Below are 16,706 nucleotides of genomic sequence, written 5' to 3'. Positions count from 1 at the left end.
ATAATAATTGTGGTGTATGTCAATGTTCATTCAATGTATAGTAAGACATATTTACAATTGTGATGGAAAATTAAAAGGAACTACTTATGTTCAAATGGTCTTGAACTTGTGATCAAATTATTTATGAGGTCGATTGAATAACACATAATGAATCATATAAGAAGAGTTCCGGAAGAACTTGTGTACGACGCATTTAAATATTCAGCCCTACAAAGTTTATATCTTGAATATTGCTATTCAATTATTATCAAACTCTTAATAAGTCAATGTGACTACTGACATCTTAACCTGAAGATTGAGCATATATGAAAGTTAGTGAGAATTACTATTTGCAAGAGAACTATCATGTCAATTATGAATATTCTAAAGAATATCAACGGAATGCTTGTGCGTGAAACTATTTTATCATGGTCTAGAAGAACCATGATAAATGTATATAATTACATGTGTTATATTATAATTCATATGAAATTGAAGAATACATTAATGATATCAAGTTTTATCATCATATTATTATTAATGAAGTTTGATCTTCAAATAATGATCATCAATTTCTATCATTAACGACTTCCAGAAGAAGTCATAATTACATCGGTTTAATTTTTTTTTAAATCAACTACAAAACAAATCGAGATTCGAAAAATAATATTAGAGATAAACACATGTATGGTGAAATGAAGACACTTCACATGTTCACGTGAAGACTTGAAGAATTGAAGATGCAACTTCAATTTTAGAGAATTGAAGATCAACTAATGATATTTTACTTACTGTATATGAGAAGATATCCAAAGATATTGGATTCATCATTGCGGCACTAGAAGATTTCAAGTTATGTATTCATCAGGGGGAGAAAATACGCGCTGCACTCTTTTTCCCTTGACCATGGTAAGGTTTTTAATGAGGCAGCATCTCGAGCGTATTACGAAGAATGATGTACTCTTTTTCCTTCACTATGTTTTTATCCCACAGGGTTTTTCGTAGTAAGGTTTTAATGAGGCACAGTCTTCGATAATGGACATCCAAGGGAGAGTGTTATGAAATATTTGTGGATATCCATTATCCCCTTTGTATCATTCCGGAACAATCTAGATCTAGGGTTTATATTCTTATCCAATCAAACCCTAATATATTGTATGTATATATACACCTTATCATATGGAATAAAATGAATAGATAAATTCTCTCTCAATCTCTCATCTTTCCCCCTTATTTCACAACAAAATCAATATTTTTGATTGAAACAATACTTGATTTTCTTTTCCATTGAATTTTATATTATATTGATATCAAAAGTTATTTTTTAAAAAAAGAAGCAATATTTAATGATTATAGGGTTTTATATAAGATTAAAATGTTATGTTAATTATAACCCGTGAAATGTACTTATGTACCCTCTATATCCCTATTTTGTTGGCATGTTTTGACTGGCACAATGTTTTATAGCATACTTTGACGGTATAATGTTTTATACAAATTTAATTGAATTTTTTTTTGTGACAATTAATAATCAAGGTTTTTTAATTTTTTATTTTATAGTTATTGAATTGTAGTGTTATTTTTATAAATAAATCAACAATTCTAAAAAAATATAAATAATAAATAAAAGGAAATGTAACAATCCCGGTTGGAGCAAAAAATCTTTCAAAGGAAAAAAAATATATGATGTAGAATGATATAAACTATGGAAAACTGGAGTTTTACATTATTCCAATATTCCTTATATTACCTTATATGTAGTATATGTTTGTTTGATATAGAAAAATACCTATTATAAAATATTATATGTCAAAATATTTTCATTGATTGAATGCATATAGAATATACTTTATATTTAGTTGTCAAATTGAAAGTTAAATATTATAGGATATTATAAAATAATGTTCATAAATATTGTTAAAAAAAGGAAAGTAAAAGTGGCGGGAATTTTTTTAATCAAAACATGACAAATGTCATATCAGATTTGCCTTTAGTATTATGTTATTGATTATTTTATTTTTCAATCTTTACATAGTACTCCGTATTTTAATCTTCAAATTTAGTATCTCATCAAAATGAATTTATTTCACAATTTCCTTTCTCCCTTTTAAATTTGATCCAATCTAGTTACGAGTATGTAATTTCATTGATCTAATAATGAATCAATAGGACATGCATTTTGTGAAAAACTACCTTATAAAAGGGTAAATGTTGTAAGAGACTACCTTTAGTCGAAAAGTCATCGTTGACTTTTATTTTCCGGCGTTGACCACATCACGTGCCAATTAAGTAAAAAGGAGGGAAAGGGTGAATTAGAAGTCACGTGATTGGCACGTGATGTGGTCAACGCCGGAAAATAAAAGTCAACGGTGACTTTCCTACCGATTGTAGTGTCTTACAACATTTACCCTTTTATAAGATAGTTTTTTACAATATTTTTTTATCAGGTAGATTCTCACAAAAAAAGTACTTTATAAGGTAGTTTTTTACAAAATGTTCCTGAATCAATAAATAAATGAGAGGTGAATATACAACAATAGGAATATGGGCCATTATTTATTTGCTATTAGATGAACGAATTAATGGTATAGTCAATCATGCTTGTGCATCTCCTCAAATTTGATTTTTATATGATGTGTCTTTAATCTTTTCTCCATTTCTCTAAATAAATAAAATCTCATGCAATGCAAAATCCAAAAAACCTAATTAAATAAAAAGATTAACATGTATGTTACACGAGTTAAAAACTAATTTCCCATCATTTTAACCGTCTATAATAAAAAAAATTTATATAAAAAAAAATGATTAAGGGCTTTTTTGACATCATTTTTGGTTTTTAGTTTTCTTTTTTAAAAAAAAAACCAAAAACAAGAAACAAAAAAAATGTATTTTCACTTTTCTGTTGTCAGTTTTCAAAATTATCATGATTTTAACAAGTTTAAATAATTTTTTATTCATTTTGGGACATTTATAATAGTAAACCACAGCAATGTCAAACGAATCCTAAGTTACACGAGTTAAAAACTAATTTCCCATCATTTTAACATTTACGTTACACGAGTTTAAAACTAATTTCCCATATCATTTTAACTGTCTATAATAAATTCAAAAAAAAGCCAATGATTAAGTAAAAAAACACAAATGGTTGATCTATAAATTCAATCCCTAACATTTTTGCACCCAAGGAAAAAGGGGGTCCAATCAATAAATGTTAGGGCATGGGCATCCTTTTCTAATGATGCATCCAACAAGCTCCCTAATTACGAATTCAGAACATTATGTAATTTTGGACCACTACCTTTTTGTACTGTGTTTTTACTTCACTACTCTCCATTATTCGTCTCTCAATATTTTTCTGATGAATTGCATGCAAAATCTGTACTCTAATTTCCAAGCTTTGAGCTAATTCATAATTGTTATTATTTCTATTTCTTTACTCAGTAGAATGAAATTTTCCAATCTTTTTAATGGTTATATAAAGATCTACAAAGGGATATTAGTCCCATTTGTGTGAATGTACATAGATTAAATTTATATGATTAAAATCAAATTTATGTGAATGTATGTAGATTAAATTTATTCATATATTGGATTCGGACATTAAAACTTTAATCACTTAAGATAACTAATATCAATAACGATATATAATTAATTAATTAATATCATAAATAAATGTCACTTTCTTCTTACCTTTACTAATTATTAGACAACTGAGTATTAGTGAGAGTTGATACACATACAATTATTATATGTTATCCCTACATACAACACCATTAGAAATTTAATACATCAACAGAAAATGGGTGAAAATTAGGGGTCAAATATAAATTGAATTTAATGAAACTTGTGCCTATTATTTTAGCCAATAGAAACATGACAAATTAGAGTTGTATGTAGGGACCACTACATACAACAATTGTATGTGTAGAAGTATTGAATTAAAATGAATACTAATTACACCATTCTACGTACGCGTAATTCTAACATGTGTTCCCAACTTAATACCCTTTTAGGAAGTATTTTAAATGCTTATCTAACGCTTCAAGGGCGTTCATTAGCAAGATTCAATTAATAACTAGCCTTCTAGCCCGTTCCATGCACGGGTTACACTTAATTTCCTTACTTAAATTTGCAAGTTACAGAATGCATAAAGACATGAACTTTATTTTTTGATAAAGAAGGTGGTATGTGTCTATGTGGCATATGAGTGATTTGTGGTGACATGTGGCATATGAGTAATTTGTGGTGACATGTGGCATATGAGTAATGTGTAGTTTGTGTTTTTAAATACTAGATATAGATATAGATATAGATTGTATATGTGGTTATAAACATTAATGCAAATAGCTTAAATTTATATAAGGGTCCACGTATACCAATCATACACTTCTTTAATTTAAAGATTTTTTTTTTTATAAAACTTTTTTAGATATTTAGTAATAAATTAAAATTAATCAAAGAGCTTGATTTCACTAATATGAAAATGATTCTTGAATGTAATGGCTAAGCTACTCAACTATCATAGTTGGGTACTAATAGGAAAATGATCAACAAACCAAACCTACCAAATATGAACTACGGGCCTGTTCTCATTGACTGAAATGAGTTGAATTGAACTTATTAGAGATGAATTGAACTGAACTTATTAGAGGTGAACTGAACTGAAATAAATATTTTATAAGAGAAGGAAATTGGGAGCTGAACTGAACTTATTAGAACTATCTGATGAACTGAACTTATTAGAGCCAAAGTGAAATGAAAATAATTGTATGAGAACAGGCCCTACGTACTAGTATAACATAATACTGAAAATTATCTAATGATAAGAGATTATTTACACACCTTAGCCCCTTTGGAGAAAGGAATTTCTTAATTTATAAGAGATGATATTATTAATCCAATCAAATAAGCAAAACTATTGAAGCTTACACAGTATATCAATCAACATTAAAGATTTTGGAATAGGAAGAGAGGCCAATAAGCGAGAAATAAGTTTCTATCCTCGGTAACTTATATTTTATTATTAAAAACATTAAAATCACATAAAACATACAGAACAGCTTAAAATGATTCAATTCAAACCGAATTAATTCAACTGACCATATAACATCAATCTTATTCAATAATATTACTCTCATTTTATTTTATACAAAAACAACAAACTTATATAGTACGAGTTGTCGAATAATTAACCTTTTTCACCCACTCATCACAACCCTCATTATTTAGCCCCAAAATGTAAATCCATAAAGTCTCATCAAAGTCCAAGAAAACAAACTATCATCATCCACAATGTCCCCCTGCAATAGAATATGACTTATCAACACCTCCCCTCCTAATTCAGACACCCAATTATACTCTGACCATTTAATTTTTTCACTCCTACTTTTCTTTTTTTTCCATTTCATTTCTCTGCTTAAATACTGCCCTTCTCAACCCCATAACCTACACTTGCACTTTCTCTCACCTCCACACTTCATCTCACTTTCTTCCAACAAAAAAAAAAAAAAAAAAACAAAAAATATAATCTAATTTTTTTTCTATCTTAAACAATATGCCTCCTGTTTCATCAGGTCCAGGCTCCTCCCTTAGAGCCAAACCCTATCTCTTCATCATCAAATCTTCTTCTTACTTTCTCTCTCCTTTGATCATCACCCATCAACTATTACTTACAATAATAAACTTGCCATGATAATGGCCTCGGCGATATCTCTCCTGAGCTTAGTCTTCTTACCCGTCTTCTCCTCTGCTTCTAACCCCACGAACATCACTTGACTTTTCTTGACCTTGCAAGTCCAGGGACGTGGGGGTTAATCTCTACCAGTTCTCTACGCTCTTTCAAAGGCTAAAAGTCAAAGACTCTCACTCTTTGTCCGTGGATGCTCTCCTCCCCCGTCTATCCCTCTTGAGCTATATACATATACTTCTATATGTCTTGTGTTTTTCTTGTAGTTGTTTTCTAACAAATTTGATTTTTTTTTCCTATGTATTTTTTTTTTTTTTGTGAAATTTATTCATGTACTTTATAATTGTGAGATTAATACAAGTATTACATTTTTAGAATAATTAAGTTCATGGTTGATGATATATATGTTGCATAATATGTACTACAAGAGAACTAGGGTTTGCATTTGCCCTACTCACTTTTTTTTTTTTGAGGTACGTTTTTTTTTATAATTTTCGTTTAGTTATATTTTTTCAGTGCTTTGTGCAACAATTTATATCTAAACAAATTAAATGTATTTATTATCGTAAATTTTATCAATTTATTATCCTTACAACGCAATTATAATGAGTACTTGTGATATAATAATGACTTGACTTTCCAAAAGTTATACTTGCTGAGTTGCTGCAAGTAATGCAATAATAATAAGTGGCAGTTATGATTACTAACGTGGGTGAGAGAATATGTATAGATCTTACAATGCTACTAATAAGACACATGTCTATTATATACCCGGGGATAACATTTGTGAACCGATCAAGTCTATGACCCTTGATAGTTTGATAAAAATAGGTTATCTTCTCTCGAATGGCTAAAAATTGAGCATATCTTAGTAAAAACGTACAAATTGAAAGAAAACAAAAAATGAAAGAAAAAAAATAAAGTAACACCTTAAAGGTATGTCAATTTGCCAATGCTATGATCCGAATAACTATAAATAGAAATAATTGGTATTTGAATGATGATAATGGCAAAAATATTTCCTTTTTTGTACAACTTTTGAAGGACAAAGAAACAACCTTTTTCGTAAAACTCCATGTTACAGACACAAAAAATTTCTATTCTTAGTGCTGTGACTTTTATTTGCTACCAGAAAATGACTATTCAGATTTGTTTCTACGTTTTTACTCGTACCATTTTCAGATGAGTTTGCAAAACTGGACTTCTATATTTATCTAATAAAATCTACCTGATAAGACGAATATATAGACTATACTAAAAAAGAAGCGACTTGTTGCACAAATCGCGTTTTGCAGTGTAACATAACTTCAATACGCGAAACTGGAATAACACGAACTTCAATCTTATACACGAAAAAAAAATGCATCCTTAGGACCTTAGGTGGTTCCTAGGTGCATCACGTATGAATTCGATCATGTGTTTATTTCATGGATGCACGCCCTATTGTGTGTTTATATTTGTACTCCTTTGGTTGATGCTTGAGATATGTGTATACGAATACACTTGCTCAATACAGACCATAAAAATACACTTGCTCAATACAGACCATAAAAATACACTTGCTCAACAAAATTAAGTCGAAGAATAAAGATGAGAAACTGTTTTCATAAGCTTTTGTACTAATTTCAAGTTTCAATACTACCTCGTGTGAAAAATTATAGTCTATGCATTGATACAGTAAAAATTTGTAGAGTGCAAAAATAATTATATCCCGTTACTTTACTTTAAACTATTTGATATTTTGTGTATGTAATAATTAATACATTGGAAATAGGTTCATCCCGCAAGTGACCGGAGTGTTGCATAATCCGAGCCACAAAGTCTGCATCCCTCTAATAGTTGACATACAAATTTACATAATGTAAGAAATATAGATATCTCACTACACAATATATTCCATGTGACTAATATGTTATATTTTATATACAAGAGAATGATCTTAAAACCCACAATGGAAAAAAAAAAAAAAAAAAAAAAAAAAAAAAACTGTGAATAATTCAGGCGTGTTTTAACTAGGTGCACTTTAAGCAGCAAGCACTAGCACCTTGATTGTTCCTTGACTATTGGCTGTCAACAATGTAGGGCTATTGCTCTTCCAGCATACGGCACTGATGAAATATGCTCCAGGATCTTCGTCCGCATCCTCAACATCCGGTGACCCAAATTTATGACATGTTACAGGTCTAGAAATTTCCTATAAAAAAATTGGTAATTTATAGATCACAATTAGCTGATATTATCGTCAGAGCTCAGCAGTTCATAGAAGACGACATATTTATATTTGCGTACTAACCTTGTGATAGACATACACTTCATTAGTTTCACTACCGCAGGCAATGTATTCACTGCTTACAGAGAGGCCTACAAAGTTCTTCTCATTAGAATGACCTCTAAATGTCCGAACCTGCAAAATTCATTGCAATTTTAGTTTAAAAGATGACTGATGATCATGAAATATATAAAAAGTTGTGTCAAATGGACAACTAAAGGAAAAAAGTCGTGATAGGACGTACACTGATGCACTAAGCAAAATTTAAAAATAATGATAAATTACCAACCAACCTATTACAAAACACTACAGTTGATATGACATGAATTGAATCCTAATAAGCATGAATAGAATAGCTTAGCCCAAATAAAAGTCCTTTTCATCAAAGTCCTGCATCCCATCCCTCTTTCAAAACACTATTGTTATATTGACACAAAACTAATCCCAAGTACACAAATAGCTCAACTGAAAGTAAAGCATTGAAGCACCGCAGGGGGTTCAAAAGCTATCAAAGATTTATATGTTGTGCCTCCTGTTAACAGCCCCACCACCATCAGCCCAATCGCTTCCTTTTTTTCGCCCTTGCTTAACCCCTCCCCCCACCTTTCCCTCTTTAAATTTATAAAACAACAATAATAATTAGAAAAAAAATTTGCCAGTGTTATTTTCTACCTTTGTCATTTCTAGTTAAATTTGTCCAGGTCAAGGAGCGCTAAATGTCATTTTACAGCACTTGGTAGGACAAAGCATTCAGGACCGTGAATGAACAACCATACAGGCATACAGCTCAGAATAATCTTTAATTTTCCTCCCATTCTTAGCCTAAAAGAACCATTCTCCTTTATCCCAAATTAACTATCAGTTTCAACTTGCAGCATTAAGTAATTCAGTTAGCTTCATCCTCAGAATCAGTTAAGTAATTGGTTCAACTATTCATGCCGGTTGAGTTCTATTATCCAACTAAACAACTTCCCAATTTCATGCACCAATAAAACTACAATTTTGGATCAATACCAAAGAAGCATGATATGATATCAATCAAAAATGATATCAATTAAAGTCCAGAATTTTCATTTTCCATATCTTCATTGTTCTAACTTTTTGTTACCAAATTACCATCACAAAATAGAAACTGTAGAGACTTACTGGTAAACTATCTTTCACGTCCCACAGCCTCAATGTGCTGTCCGTTGAAGCCGAAGCAAGCTCGTTATTTGATAAGAATTTGACGTATGAAACCGCTTTCTTATGTCCACCAAACACATGAAGGGGCTGGCTTATATTCCTCAGATCATAGTAATGGATATGATGGTCAGCAGAACCAACCTGCATAACAGAGATAATGTTAACAGTCTAAGCATTCGTACAAGCGGAAAATGTCCAGCATAACAAAAACATTGATTAATTTCAAGCAAATTTCTCACACAAAAGGAGCCAAGAAAGAAGGATACTCAACAGCTAATATATTAAAGAATGATTGAGGGGAAGTGATTAAAAAATGTTTACCGCAATATGATAGCTGGATCCGGGATTGTACTTGACACAACATATATTTGCCTTCATTTCAATATTAAGCACACTAGCTTCCTGATTTGTACACCACACTTTTACCTGTCAATCAAAGTAACAATCAAATTTCAAGCTCTTCTCGCGTAAATAAGCTTCATTGTAAATAGATAATATATGTGTTGGTTTGCAACTAATAAATGTCTTTGAAAATTGAAAGCGAAAGATAGAGAACTGAGCAGAACATCCAGATTTTAATCTTCAGTACATAATATTCAGCCTGAATATGAGTAGTTCTCTTTTTTTTTTCTCCTAATCCCAAAATGCATTTTGCGTCCCTCGGATACTTAGTATATCCAGGGCCATAAACACAGCCTATGAATAATGTCAAGATGCATAGATAGAAAGCGCTTTACCAGACAAAATAAATTAATGACAAGAGTCAAAAATTGAATATGCATATATGTACACTCGGCTTTTTCTTAGTGGACTTGCTAAAAGTAGCTTTATTCAGCACATTAATTATTCTTCACTAAACTCGGTCATTTGCTTCCCAGAAAAAGTGTAGCTCCTTCACTAGGACTATTATTGTCAAGTACTAAGAAAATTATAAATAATGAGTACAAAAATCTCCATATGGAAACAATAAATGATAATTTGGAAAGAAAAAAAAAAATATATGCAGCAAAGCAGGAGACATGGTTTCAGTCTCTTAAGTATACATCTGAAAGCGTCCTAAAAGATCTCAGACTCCCTGTCACCAGTATTTCACCACCATCCTTCACAGAACACCAGCCAAATCCATCAACTCTCATGTGCAACTATCTTATTTACAGGTGACTTCTATTTCCATAAGAATAACAAGATCAGATCCCAAAAAGATTCTAAAAGGACCTTGTGAAAGAAAGGATGACTAACCAGATTCTGATGCGTCAGTTATAGGTTTACAACTGATAAAACTAGGGTCCTTTAAGTGAAAATGCAGAAAAGGATACAAACAAGCACACTAAAGGGTTAAACTCCAAAGTACAAGGAAATGGAATAGGATATACACCTTTAAATTCATCCATAAATTGCAGAAAAGTGAGGCAATCCCTTCAATAGACTAGCTTCATTTAAATACAATGTTCTCTTAAGTCCTTACATTAGAGGTTTCAATAAGCCAAAAATTTTAGGAACTTAACTTTTCTAATAATGATTCTCAATAACAAATACAAGTAAGAATTACCAAAAGAACAGAGAACTGAAATCAAAAGGGAAGGCTGTATTAAAATATCAACTGGTCAAAACTTTGAACTATTATTTATTCAATAATTGCCTATTTAATTTTTATTATATGAGAGAGAAGGGGTGTTCCAAGAATGTCATTATCAAGGCGAAAAAACCCTACAGCCTATCCAGTATTTGAAAGCTACCAATGGTAATAAAGGTTGACCTTCAGGAAACAGTTATATTGACCTTCTGGAAAGGCTGAAGTTAACCAAAAAGCTCAAAAACTGGCTTGTTACGTGACCATATATTACTCAACAATAATGCCACTCCTAACCAGCCTGAAGGCAATGATCTCAGCCTTATAACACTATTCCATATACAGTACCCATGCACACAACAGAACATCAACAGTAATTACCAAAGAAATTCAATTTTGCTGCCTTATTCTACAAAAATACGAATATCTCTCTAATGATTTCAGATGCAATACAAAGTAAACATAAAAAAGCTTAACAAACTCAAATACCTTACAGTCATCACTGCCAGACACGAGCATTGAAGGTTCTGTGCATGAAAAATCAACACTCCATGCCCGCTTTTCATGTTCTTCATACTCCATCACACTCTACAGGAACAGGTGCACAAAATGGTGACGTGGAGAAAGATGTATAAAAGAAAAGTAGGACAAAGCAATTGATATTAAATTTGAGAAGATTACTATTGTTTGTTACCTGGCGTGTCGTCACATCCCATACAGTAACGATTCCCTCATAATCACTACTAGCTATTTGGTTCTTGGTAAACTTGTTCCAGCTCAAACAACTAAGTTTGGACATAGTTGTCATCTCAACAACAGGGCAATGTGAATCTGCAGGTTCATTCACAACCTGGAATGCAAAGGAAAAAACAACCTGTCAACAGTTAATCTAAAAAGAGACAAATAACATTGTCTAGCCAATATTCGGATCCATACAACCAGGTGACTGAACGTCTGCATCAATGACACATATAGAAGACAAAAACTGAAATAATACAATTTAGAAGTGACCAATAACAAATAATAGAGCTACAAGATCACTCCAGTTTATACTAAACAAAGTAAAAACCTGATCCATTCTGAAATGACCAATAACAAATCCTAGATTGACTTGTGCAGCTGAAAAGGAAGAACTATTCATAAGTTTTAACTATTTTGATGATGTCACCGTGCTCGGTATACCTTCCACAACCCCCCCCCCCCAGGTTCAAACCTCTGACACCCCAGGAGAACATGGAAGCAGCAACCAGTTTTCCATCTTCTAATTTTCATCATTAGTATAGTTACTGCCTTACATAAGATGAGAGCTTGGAAAGTATAGCTCCTCCTTTACACCTTCCCCAAGTCACTTTACCACACAGTAAACCCGACTTAATATGCTTACTTATGCTAAATTGGTTCAAATTAATGGTTATAAAAGATGAAGCTCTATCAACAAGGGGAACCATGCAGTCATATGAAAGAAAGACAAGAAAGAGAGGTTTCTCCTAGTTCAGACTCCCAATTAAGGTTGTAATTCAACCACAAGGGTTGAAACTTGAGACAGAACCCAATTAAAATAACTGACCACAGACATGTAATTATCAATTCTGTATCACCTCTGGAACCCCTCTCTCCCAACAAAAAAATCCACCCACTTGCACATCTTTAAAGCTTCAGGAAAAAATTGAAGGTGAACTTTACTGCTAGACCACTGAAACAGTTGGACAGCATTTCAACATATGAGAGTCCATAGAACACCCCAATGTGAAGACTATCTCTGAAATTGCTTTCATGAATGTATATAGGTTTTGCTTATTTCTAAGCACATTGAAAGGAAGCTATAAAATTTAGAATCAGCTTACCGAGGAAAAGTCAAAGACTTTAATTCTTCGGGAAACTCCGGCTGTAGCAAACAGCTCATCATCACGGTCAAATTCTATGCTGTAATAAGAGAAACATTTTTTTGGATATATCAGTCAAGATTTCAGTCATGGGCCAAATAATTTAAAGGGAAACATGCAAAAGCCACCTTATCACAATACTTTCTTCCTCCTTCCTCTCTCTTTCAGAATAGTTTGTTTGCAAGAAACCTCTAGGCTCTAGCCAACCCTAATATTAGGTGGTGACTAGAGGTTAATGTCAAGTTGTCAACTATGCTACATGGAAAGTGAAAACTTCTTTTCGCATCAAACATTCATGTCAGATACCCAGTGAACAGATATGACCAGAGCCACTTCAATTTAGCCCAAAAACCCAAAAAGCAATTGAAAATGATCAAGTGCCGGACTTGGGACAAATACACATGTTAAATTGAGCAAATACATGCAATATAGGACTGCGAGTTCTATTTCATCACCAAAAAAACGATGGCCAGTCGCCCATTTGCTAATAAGAATTGTATTGATCAGCAAACGTGCAAAGTTGGGTTACCTTGTTGAATCAATGTAATAAAGTAATACCAACAAGGTACCCCAACATTAGTATGCATTTAGCATTGGCATGATTCTCCTCTTCTCACCACGCTTCCTAATGGGCCCCGGAAGCCAAAAATTGAAGGTGATACAGTTTTGCTACAAACTGTCGTACTAGCATGAATAAATCTTCTTCCCAAACCCTCCCACTCGCAATGGATTCCAAACGCAACAATGATATCACATAAGGAAGAGAATAATGATCAGAAGTTCACCTTGATACGATATTGGCAGAATGAAAAGGGTCCCCGTGTCTGAGTTCAGCAATAACTCTCAAACGACTGTTTCACATAAAACCATAAGTTCAAAATTTATGTCAGAAAGTGCTATAGTACAAGAACATCAGTTTAATTATCCTAGAAAGTGAAAAAATAAATAAAATTAAATTAAAAATAAAATAAAGAAGGGGGGAAAATTGAACCTGTAACGAGTGAAGGTAGACAGTACAGATTGAAACTCAGCAAGACCTGCACTATAGCCTTCTCTCTGCGTAAAATTTGGATCCCTCTCATCCTGTCTGATGGGCTGGCCAGCCAATTGGCGTCGTTTTTGCAAGTAACACTCTTGCAGGTCATTAAACTGTAACCATGAGAACAGAAGATTCGTAAAAGTTACTTAATGACAACACTTTGTTAAATAAGGTAAAGCATACAACAAGCACCAAGTTGGGGGTTCACAAAAGGGGGAATCTTATTAATTGGGTTTTCACATGAATGTACAAGTGTGAATAAGCTCTAGCATAAATGATGATGGTACATATTGTACAACAAAATCATTGAAAAGCCAACAAAATAAAACACACATAAAAGTGCCCACACCCACAGGCAATAGAAAATCTTTCTTGCTAACAGGAAGTTCTTAATATGAAGACCATTAAAAATACACTTCCTATTCTACAGATCATATCTTATACATTGAAATTAGACATAAATGATAACTGACCTGCACATGTATCCTTTTTTTCCTCATCACAGCCAAACCTGACTGGCTTATGTACTGTGAGTCCAAACCACTCAGAGCATCCTTTCTCTGAGTCCCATGGGAGCCTTGAGCCCTTGCATCCATCTTCTTGTTCTGGAAACTTCCTGTAGCCAACCCTCCTAATGAGCTACGAGAACCAGAGGAAACACCCCCACTACTCCTATCAGCTGTTGAAGGCCACAATTTTGGTGTAGAATCATCACCAAGCATTCGCAGTTTTACAGAGTACCTGTCCCTTGCTCGATATAACTCCACTCTGTGCCTCTCCACAGCACTGATATCCTCTTTAATGTACTGAAGGTCATTTTGAATCTGGAAAGCAAGAAAATTTATTATATGATATTCCATGAATATAAAATACAGCATCAGTTTCTGCCACTCTGCCAAAGGCTAAAATCAGATTACTATTCTGACAATCAACACAGTTAAATCTTGGAAAACAAGCCACACCTCACTGAGCTCGTCAACTTTCTGCTTCCTCAAGCAATGCAGGAAATCCAGCAAAATTTGCATGTTTCTCTCAGCTTCTTCTTGCTCCATCTTTCTCTTCTTCTCTGCAAGAAGTGACATAAGGGCATCCACCTCCTTGACTGACACTTCACAACCCTGACTACGAAACATAACCACATTTAAGATTCAAGTGGAAGAAAACCTTTAAACATATATGCTGAAAGAGTGTCAAGAACAGGACAAGGTCAGAAGAAAACTTGTCCAATAGCATGACATTTGACATACAACAATTTCCCATAATTTTTAAGTTATTTGCCCCATTCCAAAATACAATCTTTGTTCCATCCAAGTAACATAAGGCAGACATGTTACTCACATAAATGTACTATTTATAGCAAAGTCTTATGTACTGTCATTAACTTAATCCTGCTATTAACAAGCAATTTTAAAACTGCATAGACACTTCCAATTATCAAGTACTTCGAATTTCCATAAACTGAAAGGCAGTGAGCATATACAAATAATACAAACTTCAAAAAAGCCTTCCTTCAAAATTTTTACAGTTTCTCCTTATATTTCCTCATTCTGTTCCTTCATGAATCATTGTCTACAATTGACCATTTTTCCAAATCATCTTATTAATTCATACAACTACCAGTCTACCACTATTTCTATCGCTGCAACAACTATTTTCTACCTACTTTCACCCAAAAAAAAAAAAAAAATAAACCTCTATACCCTTGTGGCTCCTATGCAAACAAACTTTGTACACGTCAAGGACATTCCTAACACATATAATTCTTCAGAATGGTTCGGATTAGTCTTATTGCAACAACATCACACATAAGGTGGCAATTTATATAGAATCGACCACTGAAATGCACGGTCATTTGAACTTTGTTCCATTTTCACAATCTTCTTATCAATTCATACCACTACCACTCTTTCTATCACTGCAATACCAACAAAAAAACCACTTTATCCTTGTGACTCTTATGTAAAGAACCTTTGTACATGTCAAGGATATTATCATATTACTGCCACAGTTTGTTCTTCAGAATGACCGGATCACTCGTACCAAAACAACATCACACACATAAAATGGCAATTTATACAGCATTAACAACTTCAATGTACGGTCATTTGAAAATTTGTGCATACATTTGCAAAGTAATTGCTTGCAGAACTTATACACTATCAACACATATATGTTGAAGTTTACACCATCCGAAAATTCCACCACAAACCAAATTCATCAAATAAGCATAACAATAACTGACCTGCAATAACGCACGGCGAAATTGCTCAACCGGCGATGCATATTTCGACACTTGACGAACCGAAGCCTTCTTCAATAGCTACAAATGCGGCAATAAATCGTACATACACAACAATAAGCTGCAAATTTTCAAGTAACCACAATAAAAACTTGACAATTACACTATTATCATCATCTTCTTTACTTTAAACACTTATAATTCATCATCAACAACATTCTTCACTCAAAAATCAATCAAATTAGGAACAAAAACTGACCTTATCAAGCAGAAAATTAGGGTAAAGCTGATTATTCGTAAGATGACGAACACAACAAGGACAATCACTCTTATTCCGAAGATGAGTGATGATACACATGTAGCAGAAACTATGTCCGCAAGCTGTAAGAAAAGCGTCCTTAATCAATTGCATACAAATCGGACACATCAAATCTTTGTCCAATTCCGTCGGAGAAACCTCCGATTCATCGGCGGCGATGGAGGATTCCGGCGCCGGAGCTACGACCGTTAACGGCTTGACCGCCGGAACCAAAGCACCACCACCAGCAACTCCGGCGGCGCCTCCAATGGAGCTTTCTCTCTCCTCCATTGATGGTGATTTTCTCTCTCCTCTGGTTGTGATTGTGGTTGTGAAGCGGTGAAAGGAGAGTAGGAAGAAGGAAAAGAGGAGAATGAGAATGAGAATGAGATCGATTTATTATTGATTATAGTATTAAGAGTATTTTTGTTTTGATTTATTGAGGAATTTTATCTATTTATGAGAACTATATTGGCCCACGTTTCTATCTATGGTATCTAGAGTATGTGTCCTTGTGTTTCCTTCTTCTCAAACGTTTTTACTTGATCTTCTTCATCA

The 16,706-nt window shown here is 33.2% G+C and overlaps 1 protein-coding gene across 3 annotated transcripts; it reads right to left on the bottom strand.

Moving 5' to 3' along the window:
* Positions 1-7,334: 7,334 nt before the first annotated feature.
* Positions 7,335-16,706, bottom strand: LOC110701954 (E3 ubiquitin-protein ligase COP1-like). 3 transcript variants are annotated; one of them, XM_021879573.1, is made up of 13 exons: positions 16,110-16,706; positions 15,854-15,931; positions 14,574-14,729; positions 14,085-14,435; positions 13,564-13,721; positions 13,358-13,423; positions 12,534-12,612; positions 11,384-11,539; positions 11,179-11,277; positions 9,441-9,545; positions 9,081-9,260; positions 7,959-8,069; positions 7,335-7,859 (listed from the first exon to the last, which is right to left on the bottom strand). In XM_021879573.1, the coding sequence occupies exons 1-13, from the start codon at positions 16,437-16,439 to the stop codon at positions 7,689-7,691; spliced, it is 2,040 nt and encodes a 679-aa protein (XP_021735265.1). In that variant the 5' UTR covers positions 16,440-16,706; the 3' UTR covers positions 7,335-7,688. The 3 variants fall into 3 exon arrangements, with proteins under 3 accessions (XP_021735265.1, XP_021735266.1, XP_021735267.1); XM_021879574.1 differs by having other exon boundaries at positions 7,689-7,859; positions 14,574-14,733; positions 16,110-16,250; XM_021879575.1 differs by having other exon boundaries at positions 7,689-7,859; positions 14,574-14,733; positions 15,854-15,971; positions 16,110-16,210.

The sequence above is a fragment of the Chenopodium quinoa genome, unplaced genomic scaffold (assembly GCF_001683475.1).
Source record: "Chenopodium quinoa cultivar QQ74 unplaced genomic scaffold, ASM168347v1, whole genome shotgun sequence".
NCBI lineage: Eukaryota > Viridiplantae > Streptophyta > Magnoliopsida > Caryophyllales > Amaranthaceae > Chenopodium > Chenopodium quinoa.
Note: the sequence above shows the minus strand (reverse complement) of the source record. Positions and strands in the feature narration are given on the sequence as shown.